Below are 20,068 nucleotides of genomic sequence, written 5' to 3'. Positions count from 1 at the left end.
AACCCCATGTAATTGTGAAATGATAACAATACGAAACACCAAAGGAAGTGATGCAAGTTCTGACCAGTCTGTCCCTGGACAAAGCTGTATTCCTTGGAGCTGACGTAAGTCCTTGGATTTGGCAATAAGGTTCAAAGCAAATTGGATACAAATACCAGTTCTGGATGAGATGCTTTGGTAGCTGAGAGTCTCAAACATTCCCAACAACTGTGTATGTCCTCACCTTTTTTTATGAAAATGTCCTCACCCTTTCGGAGGACCATTGTGGCAATATCTCTAGAATCCCAGTTAAGTCTCTACACATAAGATGCTACTACTGGATATTTGCCATTGCACAACATTGTACATGTTGGCATCCGATAATGTGCTTAAACGATTAGACAACGTGCACTCATAGTTCACTGTCACAAGTGAAACAGCTCTAGTAAAGGAAATGTGTTCATCGACCATGTCCCATAAAGTTAGCACAGATCAAGACAACTATAACAAAATTTTCCGTGGCACTACTGAGTTTCGAATTGTACAGGCGAACCGGTCTTGCTCCACCTCCCGGTCTCCGCTTCCGGTCGCTAGCAGTGGCAGGCAGGAGCAGCCCCGTACTGGGGAAGAGATTTTTTAAAATAATATTAATTCCAAAGAAAACTATAAAAATAATATTGGTTTTAGAAAAATTATGTAAATAATATATTATCGTCAGGCCAGTTGGCGATTAGTGATATGTCACCATATCGTCTGACGATATAACCAAGTCGCCAAATTGTACGGCGACAGAAGTATCATGTCACCATGCGTGTGTGGTGAGAGGACCTATCACAAGTCCATATAGCGACAGGTGGGTAGCTTCCTATCGTCAGATAGATTGGCGATATAACCTTTACTGTTTTTATTTCAGGTTGAATGATTTTGTTTTTAAAAAATTTACCATTAAAAAATAAAGATGTAATTATACTTAATTTTCAGACGGTTAACCAAAATATTATTAATTTAGCACTAAGAAAAAAAGAAAATGTATATGGACTTACATTTTAAGAAATGTGAGCATTTTGAAATATAGACTTTTCAGGCTTAGCCTTTTCAGATATATTTCGGTGATTTCTTTACTATATTTTGTATTACAAAATTACATGTCTTCTTCAAAAAAATTGCAAAAAATAGGCTACCTTGATTTGCCTGAATTAAGAGTGAATGGTACAAAACTACAAGTATTATGTCATTTGTAACACAAAACTAGAAGTATTGTGCCTAATAATACAAAACTACAAGTATTATGCACTAATTTCACATAAAATCTGATTTTAATTGAATTCATTAAAAAATGGTCTTATATTTCTCCAAAACTCCTAGAACTATTTGTACATGTTCCATAATCTATATGCAACCCATTTTAATTGGATTCACCCAAAAACATATGTAAAATTTAAACTAAAATTCTCCAAAAGGCTACTTTTATAACTCCTAACAATTGTTAAGGTCTCAAATAAAATCTCAAAAATCTGGAAAAATTTACGAATATTCTTATTATATGATGTACTAATTTCTCAAATTATTTCTAGTCCTAGGTTATATGACAAAAGAGTAAGTTACTTTGTAAGTATATAGATGGAGCATATAAATGGAGCATTACAAAGAAAATCACTTTTTCACCATATAACATATGGATAAAAATATTTTTAGAAATTATACATCATATAATAATAATATTAATGAATTTTAACAGATTTTTGGGATTTTATTTGAGACCCTAACAATTGTTAGGGTTTATAAAAGTAGCTTTATTTGAAGAATTTTAATTTTAATTATAGACATTAATTTTGGGTAAATCCAATTAAAACAGGTTGAAAATAGATTATGGAACACATAAAAAAAGTTCTAGGATTTTTGGAGAAATATAAGACCATTTTTGGGTGAATCCAATTAAAATTGGGTTTTGTGTGAAATTGGTGCATAATACTTGTAGTTTTGTGTTACTAATTACAATATTTATAGTTTTGTGTTACAAATGTCACAATACTTGTAGTTATGATACAAGAGGCGTATGTGGGTCATAATTTTTTGTTGTTGAATCGTCCAGTGGCATTAGATGTTTGTATGATATTTTGAATATCTAGATTTGACGGAAATTTTAAGTTGAACAAAATGATTTTAACGGGAACTGCGACATAGACGAATGATGGCATGTACGATACACGTTAATTCTAACCTAAATAAGTGCCACATCTAAACCTAACATAGCTTATAAAATATAAACAACAAGACTACAATATTTGGTCTACTGAGTGGAATGTGGGTATTTTCCCTTCTTCGTCACTTCCGATCTTGCCTCACGCGCCCAATGTGCCCTCTCACGCTTTCTCTTCCTCTTTGCCTCACGGGCCTCCGCTATCATATGATTACGCTCCTCCTTCATCTTCTGCTACTCCTCCTGAATGTGTTTCGCATAGCCTTCATCCTCTTGTCGGCTTCCATCTTATGGAAGCGTCTCCAAGCGGCGTGGTGCTCAATATGAAGGAGGAATATATCCGCTTGCTACTGCTTAGTATCCAGCCACTGTAAGAAGTCACATAGTAGTGACAGAGACTGCACGAAGACCAAAACATTCAGTGGTAATTCTTAGTTTTATTTAGAGTAGTTTGGCCAGAAGTGATTAGCTGGTGGTGGGAGCCTAGGGTGGATCGTACTCATAGTTACGGTACATGAAGAACCTCCTTTCGTAGGTGTCAGAGAACCCGGATTACTTTATCACCCTACAAAGGTCTCCACACTAGCACATTGGCACTTTAACCCCATCAAGCGTAGTATCCGGCATGTATTTCTTGGGAAAAGGATCGGGTGTCATTTTCGTTGGAATTGTAGAGGTTGAGGCTAGTGGATTGATTCTACATGTTGCCAGGAGGTCATCTATTTATACAACAGATTCATGCTTTCATGGACTAAGTCCATAAAAATCGACCATGGAAAGGAGTTGATTCTGCAGTAAGGTATGGTCATTATCAACTGAAAAGACTACCTCTGAAAAAGATACTTTTGAAAAGCCTATATATGAAAATGCTACTTTTGAAAAGCCTATATTTGAAATAGGGATGTCAATGGGGACCCGATCCTTGATTCCCCGCGAGAAATTCCCCTATTAGGTGACAGGGATAGGGAGATTTCATCCTCCACGAACTCATATGAGAACATGGACGGGAATGCGCTCCCTATTTCTGCTCCTTGCTATATCCACGATATCACATATATACATATTTTTCTTAGTATATAAATATACAAACATTACATTATGTAGAGTAAATAATAAATTACTCTTATTCTTTTTTGTCTAACCAACGATACTTAATCAATCTTATATTAATTATCTTCGTATGCATCAATAAATTACTTATTTATACTATGTATACATTGTTAATATATAGAAACAATCAAATATAATTCAATTTTACATCCCTATTGGGGACATGATCCCCGCAAAATTCTCTGCAGGGATGGGGATAGGAGAAATCTTTCCCTCGATAGATAAATAGGGACAGAGATGGGGAAGCATTCCCCGACAGGGATTGGCCCCGTTGTCATCTGTCGGTGTATCAAGTAAAGGGGTACTCTGGCTAAACATGTCCCACGTATGGTGCAAACAGTTAGGGGAACATCTCCTAAAAAGTCTAAATGGTCGATGAGCTACCCCGACCAGTGCAAAGCCTCCAGCGACCAATCTCGCTACACCTTCACACAAACCCACGACCAGTCCCCTGGTCGCAGGACCAGATTGGACACTTGCCCGAACGATTCTCTTCACTAGGCACCGGTCCCGACGGATAAGGTCTTAGGCCGTGCAGGGGGCGTGTCCCATCCGGTAGCATTAAAGGCTACGGTGTGAGACTCTACAGGCCGGCGCAGCACCGCACGACAGATGGGATGTTGTCAGCGATCTGGCAGGGGAAGTGGACGGAGATGGCGTAGAGAGGCAAGTGAACAGGGACGGCACAGAGGCAAGTGAACAGGGACGGCATAGAGGCAAGTGGACGGGGACGGCACGCAGAGGCAAGTAGACGAGGACGGTGCAGAAGTGCACCGTTTCGTCCCGTCGCATTAAATGCAGTAGGGTAAGATTCTATAGGCAAGGCAAAGACAACGCGTGGCAGCATGGTATACAATGCTGTCAGAGCAAGTTGCGTACCTGGTACTCCGTAATGATGATCTAAGTTAGATATTAGAATAAGCAGAGGCCATCTGTGTAGAGCCCGCATGTTAGTTCTCCCTCTCACTACTATATAAAGGAATGAGGGCCCCGTTGTAACCAAGACAGATTAATTCTGACAATCTATTAGAACATCGTTGTAACCAAGGGAGATCTACTATAACACAAAAAACAGGACGTATAGTTATTATCCTTCAGGAGACCCAAACCTGTATAACCCCCGGTGTCCCTGAATCCTTCATCTACACACATAGATACATTCACTCCCTGAAACGCCGTTCACGCACCCATTGTCCGATATACCCGGAATCACTGTCAGAGATTTACCCTCGACACCATCCATAATCTAAAAAAGGTTGCTCTGAAAAGGCTATTGATGAAAAGGTTAAGTATGAAAAGGTTAGGTATGAAAATAGAGTACCTATCAAAGTTAGATGTGTGCGGGTAACACAAATTTGACGGTAATATTATGTTAGTTATAGAATGCTTGTACATGCCATTGTAATTTAGATCGAGCATGTTTATTATGCTTGTTATAGAATGCTCGGGGTATGACTCTATGGTTATAATAGCAGTACTAACAAAAATGTAGTAGTAGATAAAAGTGGAAATGAACATTAATGTTCAAATAACCTAACAATAGCACGGAATACAAGTACAACAAGTACAAGTCTAATAATAGCACGGAGTACAAGTCTAAGTACATCCTTTGGCCCGTTTGTTGGGACCTCCTCTCGCTCGACGACGTATTAACTGCGATGAATATGTCAAGTGGTCTGGTGGATGTCTAGGGCGCGCCGCATCCTTCGAGGTGGTTGCCTCCTCCTAATTAGATTGCGTAGGTGGTGAGGCATTAGCCAACTGAGACAAGCCCTGAGTGACGGGAGGCTCCGCAAACCAGGCGTTCAGACTCTCGCCAAAAGCTTGCTGATGCCCCTAGTCATCCGTCGAACGAGAAGTAGATGATACATATGCACTCAGGTCCTCCCACTGAGCATATGTTATTGCGAACACTAATTGTAAGAGGCAAAAATGTGAAAACAAAATTAATTTTGTAGAAACGATAGAACGTACCATGTAAGCCTCCTATCCACCCTGGTGTGGAGACGAAAGTGAGGCAAGGCTACAGCACCTGGGATGACAACCCCCTTGGCATGTTGGAGGTGCTCGATGCAGTACATGGTGGTGGGGACCTCCTCCTAGATGTCCCAGCCACGTCGTCATGTCCTCTGTGGCAAAAAAAACATGACGTAACATATCCTGACAATGCTATGAAAGCCGACGTAGACCGCTGCTCAGCCCAGCCTGATCCACTCTCGACGGACGCACATCTAGCCTGTCTGAGAAGGCAACAAGGTCGGCCAGCACCTCCTTGCAGATGTCCATTTGAGGCACATTTAAAATTCAAAGTTATGAACCATGCTTTGCAATTCACAAATAGATGCTCCAAAAATAGAAATATTGTACATGCATAGTTAAGTAAATAAAGATTAATCGAAGTATAGTACAAAAGAGATCTTACTTGTCAATTGACTGTGATACACGCTCCACCCTCAGTAGAGGAAGCTCTCGCTACCTCCTGAACTACCAGAGAACCCGGTTCGGGCTGTAGGGCTCGACGTGGATGTTGAACACGAGGTTCCTCCTTATCATCCAGAAGGCACTATCTCTACTGCAAAGTGAGGTTAGTCCGACAGGGGCACGAGCAGCAACGTCAGTGATCGAGTATGGTGTCCACCGCATGCACTCGTCTGTCAGCTAGTAAATACACGCGATGAAGAAGGGGAACACACCGCGTGCAGTACCAGAAATCAACCTCGACTGCACACAAACAACATGTCATCATAAATAAATAGTACCAAAACATATTTGCAACTAAAACACAATTTGAAATAGTTACATCGCGCATGTACCCAAGCGAGCCCATCTGTCACGTCCCAAAATGCTAATCGCATGATTAAGCATTCATAATCATTATGACATTATATTTATATGTATTCATTTGATAACTTGAGTTTAAACATGTTGCAAAAATACTTTGAAGATAGTCTAGAGTTCCTTAGGGAAACCCTAGATACTTTGGAGAAAAGGAAGAATAGAAACAAGGGGAAATTAGAAAAATTCAGCAAAATACCCTTCTAGCGGTCTAACCGGGATTCCCTGTGGTCTTACCACTAGGGGGCAGCCACATTGGCTTACCATGTGGTCTTCCTATGGTCTGACCGACCCATCCCATGGTCTGACCGTCACAACACAGAGGCTCTAGTTGAGGAAATCAGCTAACTCTCTCACACTCACTCTCTCACACACTCACTCTCACTCACTCCTTCACCCACACCAAGAGGGATTGAGAGATCACCTCGATATCCACGATGACCAGAGATCACTGGAGGGAACATCCTCGAGCTCCCCGAAGGCTTCCTCGAGCTCATCCCCTTCATCCTTGTCGTCGGTGAAGTTTCCACATGAGTTCATCCACCTCAAGCCCCTACACCACATCGGAGCTCGATCTCTAAATCAGAGCTTCCTGGAGTGAACCCCTCTAATAGAAAGCTTCCCTACACGAAGATGAGGCACCCCCTACTGATTTTTCGTCATTCCCAAGCTTGAGTCGATCCCCATGTCGTTTAGACCCAAGATTAACCCTAACCTAGGGTTTATCCATAGGGTATTTTGAGTTTAGCTCGGTGAATACTGTCCAAATCACTTTAGAAGCACTTTACTAGTCCCATAGAGCATTTTGGTACCCTTCATGGTTGAGATTTCGCCGAAGCCTTCACCATCGGCCTCGCAAAGTAACAACGGCACGGTCTCATGGTCAGACTACCACTAGGACCGGTCTGATCGCCAGACGGCAGTCTAACCATCGACATACTATCGGTCTGACCGCAGCGCGCCAAAACCTTCTGCAGGCCAACGGTTAGACCACCACCTCCACGTCGGTCTGACAGTCAACCCTTCAAGGCTGCATGTACTTAGGTTACCTTGTTCGGTGTTTCAAACTTCGAAACCCTAATCATTTGGTGGATTTTTGCAAATATTTTTGAAACACGACGCACTATTAATTATCAAGCATGCATCATATGCACACTTTTCCATCATTTGATTATTTTTGCAATGTATTCTTGATTCGTTTAGAGAGCGTTACGCCGACGGTGCATGCAAGTGAAGGCGCCATCGAGCTACCTGAGCTATGTGAGTGTTGTGCGAGCAGTATTAGGCAACTGCCAGAGCTACAAGGCAAGCATTTAAGCATACTCAACCTACTATTTTGGATCTCGTATTGTATAACTTGATAAATTATGCTTTATGTATGTTTGCATGAGTAGTGAGTCCATTGTCGGGTTTTGGTGGGTAGAACCTATGTTGATGAATTGCATTACCTCTACCTTGAGTTATTGATTATACATATACTTGTAGCTTTGATAACATTGTTGATGTCTAACTTAAGAATTATTCGAAATGCTTAGTAATGCATAGGTCCCTAGTAGAATTCGAGCGATAGTGCCACCATTGTTCGCCAGTTTAGGGCCTACTTGTTGTTTACAAATATAATGACAATGATGTGGGTTGTATGAGTGTGAGAATGAGGTGAGATGTGGTGGTGTTAGGAGTATGTTCTGCACCGGAGGAGTTCAATAGTATAGTTTAGGAGAGAAACCCGAATGCCATAGATCACTTGTATTGTTTAAGCATCGTCCATTATTGCAGTTGGATTTAGCACTTTTCGTACTAATCACATGTTGATCTAATAATAAGATAAGCTGAATACCTCTGTAGCTGTGATCATTTGAGCTTTCACATCGACGATGTGAGTGGGCGGTCTTGTAGAGACACTTGTGATTGCTCCAAGAGTTAACCTAAGTGACTCCGCACCAAGCGATGCTTGATTCAAATGGTTGGGGCTAATTGGGAAAGGTGGACATGAGTTCCCCCTTGGGTGGGCCTGTATGGTCACTCAAACCGTATGATCCTCGAGTCGTGTGGGTAAAGTTGTACCCCCTGCAGGGTGTAAGAACAATTATAATTGCTGTGCACTCGATCATGAGCATGCTTTTGTCCATTCGCAGCAGTCATAGAGTTGCGAATGCGGGATGTGTGGTATATTTGGATGAGATGGGTTTGAGATGGTTCGTTTTACAATTATGTTCATGAGATGGTTCTATTTTCGTTTATATATAAGTCAATGGTTACATAGTAGAAATGTATCTGTAGTTAAGTTTAGGTGCTCACACATAGGTGTTAAGGTTGCTTGCGCGCGCGAATTTACTTAACCTTGTGGCCTACTTCTTGCTAATGGTTCAATGCATCATCCTTGGAGTCGGACTATTATATGTACCCGTTATTGATTAAGTCTTACGAGTACCTTCGTACTCACGCTGCTCTTTTAGGTTCTACCAGTGAGGAGGAGCTCGTGTTTGGCTACTTCACACCCGCCGATGTAGGTGGCGGGAATGAGTAGTGCAAATTATTCGTGGGGCGAGGTTTTTAAGTGGAGCCTAAGGGCATATGGATTCACCTTGCTTTTATTGGTTTATAGATGTTAATCTTCCGCTGCATAGTTTATAGTTTTGGTTAGGAGATGAACTGTTCTTTATCCTCCTAACTTCCATTTGTTGTAAACTATGTAAATGGTTAAATGCTTCAGAACTTGTAATATAATTTAATTACTCGCTCTTTCTTAAGCTTTATTGTGATGTTATATGTCAGAAAGACATGTGTTCCGATCTTGGACACAAAACACGTGCCGGGACTACCGGAATTGGATTCTGGTTAATCATTGAGGATGTAATTATGTTAATGATCATTCCTGATGATTAATTATAATACAATTTGGATGGTTCCTCACACCATCACCGGTCATCCTCTGGATCAGGCATGCCATACGTCGCTAAACGGTAGAACTCTACTCCATAAGGCGTGAACAACAACAGGTGGGGTCGACCGATGTTGAACCGCTTGAACGACCACAACATCAGTAGGAGTGGGCACCCGGTGATGACACTCACTTTCGTTGTCGATACACACACATCACAGGGGTTGTGGTATGTTGCTACCAGGACAACAGAACCCTAGCTATACTATGGGATTACCTCCAAAGGAATGTCCATTATTCACTGTTAACTTCTTCAATGCAAAATTTAACCATTTCTCTGGAATTCAAGCACCTGAGCCTACAAATATGCGGAACTCATTGTCATTTGCCTCCATTTGGTCCACAAGTGTAAGGAACCATCCAAATTGTATTATAATTAATTATTAGAGTGATCATTTACACAATTATGACCAAAATAATTAACCAGAATCCAATCTCGGTAGTCCCGGTAAGTTTTTATACCTAAGATCGGAACACAGTCCTTTACAACATGATTCATCACATCAAGGTATAATAAAGAGCGAGTAATGAAATTATATTACAAGTCTTTAAGTTATTACAATTTAACTCCTAGTTGGTTAAAGTTACTATGCAACAAAAAATAAATACGAGAAAGACAAAAGACGGGTAGTGCCATGTGCCCACAAGCACCACCCCAAAATGACATCTCACGAGTAGAAAGCACTATTCTCGCCCGTCGCCGATGTTGACAGGCGTGAAGTTGCTGAACACTAACTCTTCCTCACCTACACAACAAAGTAACATGAGTATGAAGGTACTTGCGAGACTTAATCCATAATAGGTATAATAACCCGACTTCAAGGATAATGAATTTTGGGGTGAATTAGCAAGGAGTCGGCCATAAGATTAAATGAATTCATATGCAAAGCAGTTTTGACACAAAAATATGAGCACATACAACTTAAACAATTATACCCTTCTATCCAGATATTAACATCGTAAACATATATGTATAAGGAACCGTCTCATAACCAACCTCAACCATTACAACCACTTCCTACATCAGAACTCTACGACTGATGCAAATAGACAGAAGCGTGCTCATGACCGATAGCGCAATAATTCAAATTGATCTTACACCCTACATTGGGGTACGTTTTTACCCACACGACACGAGGACCATTCGGTCTGTGCGACCCACTAAAGTTCACACAAGGGGGTACTCGTGATAACCTATAATAAGCCCTGTTTGAACATGTGCCTATAGGTGCGAATGTCATCTAGAAGCAAATTATGCCCACAATACCATAGACTCGCGCGCCAAAGGGTCACAACTACAAAGGTATTCAGCTCATCCGTCCCATATACGGATACATGGTAAATACGGGAAAGTGCTAAAGCCAACTGTAACAACGGACGATGTTTAATTGATATAAGCGATATATGGCATTCGGGTTCCTCTCCCGACCTACCCCTAGCACAACTCACGTCTCGTCTCATCCTCACAACTCATACAAACCAACATCATCATGAACTTTGTGAACATTAACAAGCTCTAAGCTCGCGAACGATGGTCGAACTACCGCTCAACTTCTAACGATAACCTATCCATTGCTAAGCATATCAGATACTTTTAAGTTAAACATTAACATGATTACTCCCAGGTTACAAGGATTGAGATCATCAATGTTAAGGTATGAACAATGCATCAACATAGGTTCTACCCGCAGAATCTGACACTGACTCGCTAACATGCATAACATACATAAATCAATAGTTTATCAACCTAGACAACACATGATCCAAAGTACAAGGTAGAATATACTTAGATGCTTGTCTGGTTGCTTCGAAACTTTGCCCATGAATTCCGATTCGGTGTCGGCTTCGACCACGCTAACCGTTGGCGTGCCACTCTCTAAACAATAAAAAATGCACTGAATAAACCAACGAATGAGGAAAAAGAAATATGCTTATGATGCATGATGGTGAATTGACACGAAAGGCGTTATGTCTCAAAAGCATTCATAAATGAAAGCCAACAACACAAAAGATGAAAGGTTTGAACCTCATCTAAGACATACTAAGTTCACTGGGTACTGGATAGCTGGCGGTCAGACCGTCAGACTCAAGCAGAGGGGAAAACGGTACTGAGTAGGTCTGATGGTCAGATCGGGACTTGCGGTTAGACCGTCCATGATGGCGGTTTGACTCCTAACTATGGAGTCATTTCAAGCGACTTAGTATCATTAGCGGTTAGACCAACCCTATTAGCGTTCATACCATGGACCCTGTTGACGCCACCTCGATGAGGTCACCGACGATGCCTTCAAACACAAAAGGTACGAAAACTCTCTGCGACACTAGTGGAGTGTTTCTAGGGTAGTTTGGACAACATGCATCAAACCAAACTCGAGAAACCCCATGAACGAGATCTAAAGCTAGGGTTAAACATGTCCAAAACAAGATGGAGACTGATTAGAGCTCAAAAATCTTGCGAAAACGGTAGGGAGATGCTCACCTTGGCGTAGGGGAGCTTTGTATTAGATCAGTTCGCCTCAGGGAAGCTCCGATTTGCATGTCGGGCCTTAAGGTGGTCGTTAGACTTGAGATGGAGAAAACTTAGAGAAAAGCACCTTCGGTGATGGAAAGAGGGGAGAGGAACTCGGGGAAGTCCTTGGGAAGTTTAGGGGAGTCCTCTCCGTCTATCTCCGGTTGTTTGGGACATCGAGGTGATCTCTCCTTCTCTCTCTCTCTCTCTCTCTCTCTCTCTCTCTCTCTCTCTCTCTCTCTCTCTCTCTCTCTCTCTCTCTCTCTCTCTCTCTCTCGGCCAAGTGAGCGAGCGAGTGAAATGGAAGAGAGAGTGAGAGAGAGAGAGTAGCGAACGTCGATCGATGGGTTTTAAACCAAAACCCACTATGCCCTGGCAATCAGATCATGAGGTGCGGTCTTGTGCTGTAAATCTTGTCTCTATTTTTCCTTTTTCCCCTTTCTCTGCTCTTCTTCTTTTCCAAAGCCTAGGGATACTTCTAATTAGCTCTAGACCATTTCCGCTCACAAGTACCAATATACATCTGACGTAATTTACGCAAAACATAAAACTATGGTGATTATGCTCGCTTAACCTAGATTAGGATTTTTGGGGTGTATCAATAAGTGCCTCGTCCCGCTCCCCCTGATCAGCAAGCATGTGACTCGTCGTTACATTCTTCTCTTGCCGTCTCTATCTCAACCGGTGCACTAGTCTGCAAAGGAACCTCCAGAAACATATTCTCCTGCTCCTTCTCTTTGACAACATTTTCACCAACAACATGTGACTCGCCTTCTCCATAATCTATAGTTGTCGCTTTTGCAAGCATGACATTAACAAAATCTCATTGCAATCCCAACCTCACAAATTGCCTCCACTGCGGTGTATTTTCACATTCCTGTAAAGTCCACTTCCACCCGGTCTCAAATAATTTAGGCAACATAACCTTGAACGACATAAGCTACTCTGACATGCTAATTCCAAACATATTATGCAACATCCATATCACTTAACTTTGCCGCATTTCATCTGGATTATTCAAAATAACAGTCAAACCCTGAAAATTGCTTAAATCTACTACACTTTCACATTGTTAAACATACCCTTCACCATAATGCACACTAAAAACCACTCCTACGGACATCCCTAATCCAAAATCATATGATTGTCCATTAATCGTTGACACATGAAATTATTCCTATTTTTTGGTAAACTTGTTCATAAATGATGCTTAAATTTCAAGATTTATTGCTACTAATATTGTTAAAATTACTCATAAATCAAGCTATAATTATTCCTACATCACACTTACATTCCAAGAATTATTGCTAATATTTTTTAAACAAATTGTTCCTAAATCACGCTATACTTGTACCTACATCACGTTTCAATTCAAATATTTATTGGCACTATAATTGCTAAAATTAATCCTGCACATTCCTAAATAATGCACAACTCAATCATAATCATGCTAATATATTAGCAAAAATATTACTACCATTTCAAAAAACATTGCTAAAATGTCTAAATTATTTCATAAATCATGCTATATATTTTACTACAACTATACTAATTTCTAAAATTTGTAAACTACTCTAAATTTTCTAGGCTATTCTAAAATAATTTCTAAAAATTCTAATCTACTCTAAATTTTTTAGACTATTCTAAAATAATTTCTAAACTATTCTAAAATTTCTACAAACAAAAATAAAAAAGAAAATTACCTATCCTTTCTTCTTCTTTCTCCATCCTCCTTCCTCCTCCTACCCTATTGTTGCCGGCCCGGCCCAGCATCGTGCACCGGCATGAGGCTATGGAGGGCAGCAAAGAGCCGACGTGTGGCTACTGGGGGGAGGGGGGGTGAAGCGAGCGTGGAGCGGCGATGCGAGAGGATCGATGCCTTAGAAGGATCATGCCACCACATGGTTTGGCGAAAGAAATCATGTTGCTATTGGGTTTGGCGCCAGAGACTTGCTAACAAATTTATTATCGTGGCCCACACCATGTCACCACGTGATTTGGTAACTTGGTCATATATGACTGGTCATTGATTGACCTAGCAACGGTATGCTATTTTTATAATTTTTTTGAACCAATATTATTTTTGAAAATTTCTTTAAAATTAATATTATTTAAAAAAATCCTGGGAAAGAAGGGAATTTCGTGCCGTCTCAGGACTGTGCATTCGCGCGCGGAGAGTCGTGTTGGGCAGTGGGTCAGTCATTGCCGCTTGCAACTGTATGGGTCAGGCCGATCTGGGCCTTCACGTTGGCTAAGGCCCATCATATGGGGTCGATTTATTTAAAAAAAAATAAAAATCAACGTTCTACTGGTATCATATGCTATTATTTAGCTCTTCAAAGAAATTCTAACAAAAATATGGTCAGTAAGATGAGAAAATAAAACAAATTTCAGGGATACTAAAATTTGTCTTTTTTTAGTTCTAATTGTACAAGTAATTCTTTTGAGTTAAAATTTTTGAGTTAAAATATTTAGAACGCTAGATTTTAGTATCCTCTACACCATAATTTTTTCAGATTTTAATGATTATTTCTATAGTGTTTTAAATTTTGAGAGCATTGGAAAGCTACATTTTATTTTATTTTTAAATTTGTGACGGCTGTATTAATCGTGCCAGATTCGATCAAACGATCAGGAAGCAACACTTGAGCGAAGCAAAGTCGAGTTCAGATTTCTGCTACGATCGTCAAAACCGGCTCCACATTTTAGATCAGCTCGACACACACCAACCAAGACGCATGCATCCAGAAATCACACCAAAAAGGGCAACACCGGCCATAGATTCATTAACACCTACCACTAATATTAGTACTGTTGCGAATACTAGCAGCAGTAATATTGTTCATTACATGATTCTAATACCATCATGACTTGTTCTCATACTACTAAGTATTAGCAGCGTGACAGAAAGACATCAGAAAAAGCCAGGCCCAAGCTTTGCGCCACTCCTCAGCTTGGGAATTTTTACAAGCTGATGATCGATGCGTGGGAGCAGGGCAGGGTTCAGCAGTCAGCTGCAGCCCTCTTCCTGCCCCCTTTTCTCAACTGCAAGGGCGGGGTTATTCCGTCAGTAAAATGGTGCGATTTGCCAGGCCAAAACTCTCACTTGAAGCTCAAGTATGCGAAGACTCACCGACGACGCCGGCAGGTCGGAGCTCTTGAGCACGCGTAGCCTCTTCGCCGTTGCCACGAACATCCTGCAGCAGAGGTTGCACTTGGCCATGTGAGAATGCGAAGAAATCGACATCGTGATGCTGGAGAGCTCTTGCTGAGGATCTAAACTGTCAGGTCGTTTCGACTTACTCCCACGGGACATCGCCGACCAGCACCCTGTCGCCCTCCTCGTCCTCGTACACCAGCATGTACTCGCCGCCGCCGCCGATCACGGGATCCTCTTCCTCGTCACCGCAGAGTCGGCTTGCCGCGGCCGGGGCTGGATCCCTCTGAGCTGCGCAATCGCGATATGTTGCATGATGAGACGAGCACATAGCCGAATGGTACGGTGCACGGCGCCGTTCTTGGAGATGGTGCGGGATGGACTGACATACCGGCGAGCAGGCCGCGGAAGAGCTTGCCGACGGCGGCGGTGAGCTCGCCGTAGTCGCCGTAGGCCCTGAGGTCGACCTTCCTCCCGATCGGCACGCCGTCCATGTTGATCTTCACGAACAAGCCGCGCTCGGCGCCGGCCTTCGCGCCGTCGTCTTTGCCTCCGCTGTTCTGATGAGCCGAGGACGACTGAGGCGGCGTTCTGGAGAAGGCGAGGTTCCGCCGGAACGAACGCACTGGCGGCCACCCTACCACCGGAGCAGCTGCTGGCCTGACGGATTGCACAACATCGCAAGCATAAAAATTTGTACTTATTAATAGTGGAAACAGAGAGATTGAGGATGCAACAGGAAACGAGAACTCAGCTTCGGTGCCAACCTTGCCTTGGAGCCATTGCTTCCTTTGGCCGCTTGCAGATCGAAAGCAGAAGTGTCACTAGGCTCCTCGCCGCCGGCGAAACCTGAGACGCCGTCAAGCGGACAGAGGCTTCAAGATCAAAACTTGGAGCCATTTTCACGAAGAAAAGAAGAAGTGCAGAGCAAGACGATGATATCAAACCTGAGGGCTTGGTGAAGTAGGCCGGGAGGCCAAGGCTGAGCTCAAGACCGCTGTCCCCTTCCTCTCCGAGCCGGCCGCTCCACGCCATGATCGCCGCCTTCCTCCGAGCTCCCCTCTCCTCAGCTCAGCAAAGAAAGAAACCTCAGGAGTCACGGGCACGGCACAGAGGCAGGCAGGAGACCAGGGAGGGGAAATATAAATGCAGATGGCGACCGGCAAGGAAAGGCTGCCTGCCGGCCTGCCTGCGAGAAGAGAGAGAGAGAGAGAGAACAGTGAACAGAAGAGAACAGAGCAGGAGTTGCGCGCGCGGTGCCCGAGAAGCAAGCGGAACAGGGTGATCAAAATGCCGCAAGGGTTTGCGAGCAAGGGACAAGGTTTGAGTGGTTTGAGACCTGGGCAAGTCTTCAAAGCAGCATCCGAGCAGGGTGCAGTTGCACGGAAAGAAAGCACCTTCCTCTCTCTCTCAGCTCGCTCACTTGCTGGCTGTCTGCGCGCTAGCTAGAAGCAAAGCTAGGCTGCAGAGACAGGTGAGGGAATAAGTGCAGGGCGAGATTCGAAGGTCGGAGCAGAGACGAGCAAACGCCGGGAAGAGAAATGAGAGCATCTGCACACGCGAGTCAGGACGAAGCAGGCAGCTACGGCAACCAAGCAACGGCTGCCTAGCGATTGAGATCTTTCTCTGTATCCCTCTTTCTGCGCGCCAGAAGCCAAGATTGTGAGTGTGTGCTTCGGTGCTCTTCTGGCCCTTATAAATGGGAGAAAAAGTGGCGCCCCCTAACAGCCCAGAACGAATCTGTTCGATGGCATCGCTTTATCCTTGTACCATCTTTTTGCATAATGAATCCTTCCAGGGCACAAACGGATCTTCATATCTAATGGTTTAATTAATGTGCAACGTACTCCTACTCTATAATCCTATTTTAACATGAACAGGAAATGAATCTCCTTCAAGAAAAAAAAAGGAAAAAAAAGTTAGCTTGTAGTTGATGTAAATAGTAAGGGTATTTTCAACCGACTATTTATATTTAACATATATTCCTCTTATTTAGAGGTTTTTTATTCAGATTTCATCCTTACTTCTCAGCGTGTTCCAATCAGTCTCTCATATTTGACCCTCTATATTCGAAACACCTATATTTTATTAATATCTGGTAACTCTCTCTCCTCTCTCTCCCCTCTCTCCAGAGCCTCTCTCCCGACGCCGGCCAGAGCTCCCTCTCTCCCCGCTCTTTCTCTCCCCGACCTCCCTCTCCTCGAGCTCCCTCTCTCCACACCTCTACAGCACGAGCGGGCGGGTGAGGGGGCGACAGCGCACGTGGGCGGGCGGGCAGGTGCGGGGCAGTGCGGCGGCGCGGGAGGGGCCGTGCACGGGTGCGGTGACGCGGGTGAGGGGTCTGAGTAGGGGTCGGATGAGGAGCCCCTAGATGTAGGGGGTGAGGAAGGAGATTTGAGAGCTTCTTAAAAAAAAAGGGTTGGATAGGAGGTCGGTTGGAGACCGATTTTCATCGTTTTTCTCTTAAATATAGGATAGAGGTGAGAAATGAGCTCAATTAAAGATGCTCTAACAAAAGGCTTGTTTAGCCTTGGTCGACCTGTATGACGAGAAACAGCACAAATATGAATGGCTAATCCAACGACACTGAGGTTAATGAGGCAGCCTAGTGGCCACCGGATCCCGTTTGATCTGTACATGCATGCGTGAAAGTGACAAAAATGGTGGCGTTGGATAAAGAAGGTGAGAGCTAGCATTGGATAAGATAAGCTCAGCAATTTTGTGATTGATGTTGCTCTTTTGTCAAGCACCGTATCATATCCCGTTTTAACCTTAGAAAACATTGCAAATCGATGATGCAAAGGGAGTTTGATGCAAATGTGATCCAGGCATGCTACAGTTGAATCGTAGAGTTGCTCACCCTAAAGACATGCAAGGGAGAACGGTAGTTCCACTAACCCACACGTTACGATTGCCACCCTGATTCTCTAAACCGATGCCTGGATACAATACCCCAAATCAGCCTTTCCCTGACGGATTCTTGCATTCGGCCAGACACATCATGGAAGATTATTTTCCCTGTCAGTTGTGTACACCGACACGGTTGGTCCGATTTTCCCTGACGCTTATGGTGATAACGTCAAGCAAAGTTTCGTTCTACTGTCGTTTTGGAAAAAACGACGTGAAAGATCATTCCTGTTGGGAGTACATTTTGGAGGAACCCCATGCTGGCGCTTGGCGCACTTTGACGCTGTGAAATTGAACTTGACACCATGGCACAGGAAAATTTCGTGGCGCGTGAGGTAGCAATACCGAGCATCTGACATAGCAAACATGGAATTTTTCCTCATCGCCCCTGGCCCACACAAAATCATCTTACCCTCCCGTGACTTCCCCTGTCCTCATCGTCCCCTCGTCTCCTAGATCTTGTCCTCCCTCTCTTCTACCAGATCTTGACCACTCCTCTCCTCGCTCACAACCCGACGCCTGCACCCTCTTCCCTCCCCTCCCGGCCACCCAGGACCCTTTGCTGCTGCCCACCTGCCACCATTAGCATCCTCGTGGCTCAAAACCCTATGTTGTTGCCATTAGCACCCCTCACCCAGAAGCCTACACCATAGCCGCCAGTAACCTGCCATCATTAACACCTTCCACATAGCAGTGCAACTCCACCGCCCCAACTCCTTTCATCATTGTCACCACCAGAACCCTACTCCGTCGCCACCCAAACCTTAGGTCAATCCACTAGCAACCCGCACACCAGCAGTAGGAAACCCATCACCTCAACTCGTTTTGGTACAAATAGGAGCACCGGAGCCAATAGGAACATCACCGCCATGGCTGCTTTTTGCATGATTGATAGTGAGATCTAGGTTGCATTTGTTTATTTTCTTGGGCGAATTCCCTCTATGCCATCAAAAAATTTGAACTTCCTTATCTACCATCGTTTTTATCTTTCTTTCCCTCCTTGCCACTCCTTCAGCCCTTCGGCAAAACTCCCGTCTAAAATAACTATTTAGGGATATTGTTAAATGGTACTGTTCACAAAGCATCGATCTTCTACTCCTCCAAAAAAAAAATCAGTGGTATTCTATTTCTTCAAAAATCTTAAAACTTTTTGTACGTATTCTAAAATCCATGTGCAACACATTTTAATTAGATTAACTCAAAAGTATTGTGTAGAATTAAAACTAAAATTCTCCAAAAAAAAACTACTTTTATAAATTATAACAATTGTTACAGCCTCAAATAAAATCCCAAAAATCTTATAAAATTCACTAATATTCTTCTTATATGATGGACTAATTTTTAAAATTATTTCTAACCCTAGTTTACATGGTGAAAGAGTGAGTTCGTTTGTAATGCTCTATTTATATGTGTTTTTATCATTGCATATAAATAGTGATTTTCGGCGGCAGTTATGCTGAGGGCTGACGGAGTGGAAGGAGGGAAAGAAAGATAAAAATGATGTTAGATAAGGAAGCTCAAAATTATTGATGGTATAGAGGAAAGAGCTAATTTTTTATGGCATAGAGGGAATTCACTCTATTTTCTTTCACGAGGGTAGGGGTGAAAACATGCTAGATGTTTTTCGCCCACCTGATGACGCGAACTATTTTAGATACTAATCGGATATTGGATAGTTGTCTCGGATATTGGATTTATATGTAAGGAGCCAAGTATTCATCAGATATCAGATATTCGAGGATAAAATCATATATATCCGAAGACAATACGACAACTATCTGAGAATATCTTCCAGAGCTTGTAATTTTTTTATATGGAGTCGGATGTAGGCAATCTTTATATTAAAAATTGTAGCCCTTGATAAGATCTATAAGTTTGCTGTTGGTACTTTTTTCATTTGAAATAATTAATATGAGCTTGAGCCAGCATATTAGGCACTCGTAACTTCTCCGATTTCACTCTAATATAATTCCTTCCATAGGAGTATATTGTTGTTGCTTGTTAGCCTCTAATGTAGTTGAGCTTTCGATATGTGGAATGATAAAATAATCATAACATATACAATATATATGGTTGTTGCTTTTACCAACATAATATGCATATGACTCGTCACATATTTGATCTGTATCGATCAGTATTCATGACCGAGACTATTCGCAACCGTATCTATATTTGAAAATATCTGTGTCTGGCTCTGATTCTGATGAAAAAATGTGGGATAGGATATAGGATCTGCGATATCCGTCTGTATCCGATCCAATTACACTCCTACATGGGGGATTTTGATTTTTGGTTTGATACAAATTTTGCTGCATAATGGACACTAGTTGAGAGAGGGAAAATATAGACTGACTTACATCTATTTGTTTGAGTTTGGAACCTTCATCCGATTGCTGCTGCCATCCTCAAATATTGGGCATCATCAATTGC

The 20,068-nt window shown here is 42.6% G+C and overlaps 1 protein-coding gene across 2 annotated transcripts; it reads right to left on the bottom strand.

Annotated features, from left to right (window-relative positions):
* Nucleotides 1–14,338: 14,338 nt before the first annotated feature.
* Nucleotides 14,339–16,416, bottom strand: LOC133911130 (auxin-responsive protein IAA16-like). Of its 2 annotated transcripts, XM_062353429.1 has the most exons (7): nt 16,071–16,416; nt 15,679–15,920; nt 15,499–15,580; nt 15,123–15,391; nt 14,878–15,022; nt 14,708–14,771; nt 14,339–14,619 (listed from the first exon to the last, which is right to left on the bottom strand). In XM_062353429.1, the coding sequence occupies exons 2-7, from the start codon at nt 15,764–15,766 to the stop codon at nt 14,578–14,580; spliced, it is 690 nt and encodes a 229-aa protein (XP_062209413.1). In that variant the 5' UTR covers nt 15,767–15,920; nt 16,071–16,416; the 3' UTR covers nt 14,339–14,577. The 2 variants fall into 2 exon arrangements, with proteins under 2 accessions (XP_062209413.1, XP_062209350.1); XM_062353366.1 differs by having other exon boundaries at nt 15,679–16,416.
* Between the last annotated feature and the right edge of the window lie 3,652 nt (nt 16,417–20,068).

The sequence above is a fragment of the Phragmites australis genome, chromosome 1 (assembly GCF_958298935.1).
Source record: "Phragmites australis chromosome 1, lpPhrAust1.1, whole genome shotgun sequence".
NCBI classification, from domain to species: domain Eukaryota; kingdom Viridiplantae; phylum Streptophyta; class Magnoliopsida; order Poales; family Poaceae; genus Phragmites; species Phragmites australis.
This window is presented reverse-complemented; position numbering and strand designations above follow the sequence as displayed.

Coding starts and splice junctions, on each gene's coding strand:
- LOC133911130 (XM_062353366.1), bottom strand. CDS start 15,766: ATGGCGTGGAGCGGCCGGCTCGGAGAGGAAGGGGACAGCGGTCTTGAG. Junction 15,581..15,678: donor CTACTTCACCAAGCCCTCAG/GTTTGATATCAT, acceptor ACGGCGTCTCAG/GTTTCGCCGGCGGCGAGGAG. Junction 14,772..14,877: donor GTCGGCGATGTCCCGTGGGA/GTAAGTCGAAAC, acceptor CCTCTGCTGCAG/GATGTTCGTGGCAACGGCGA.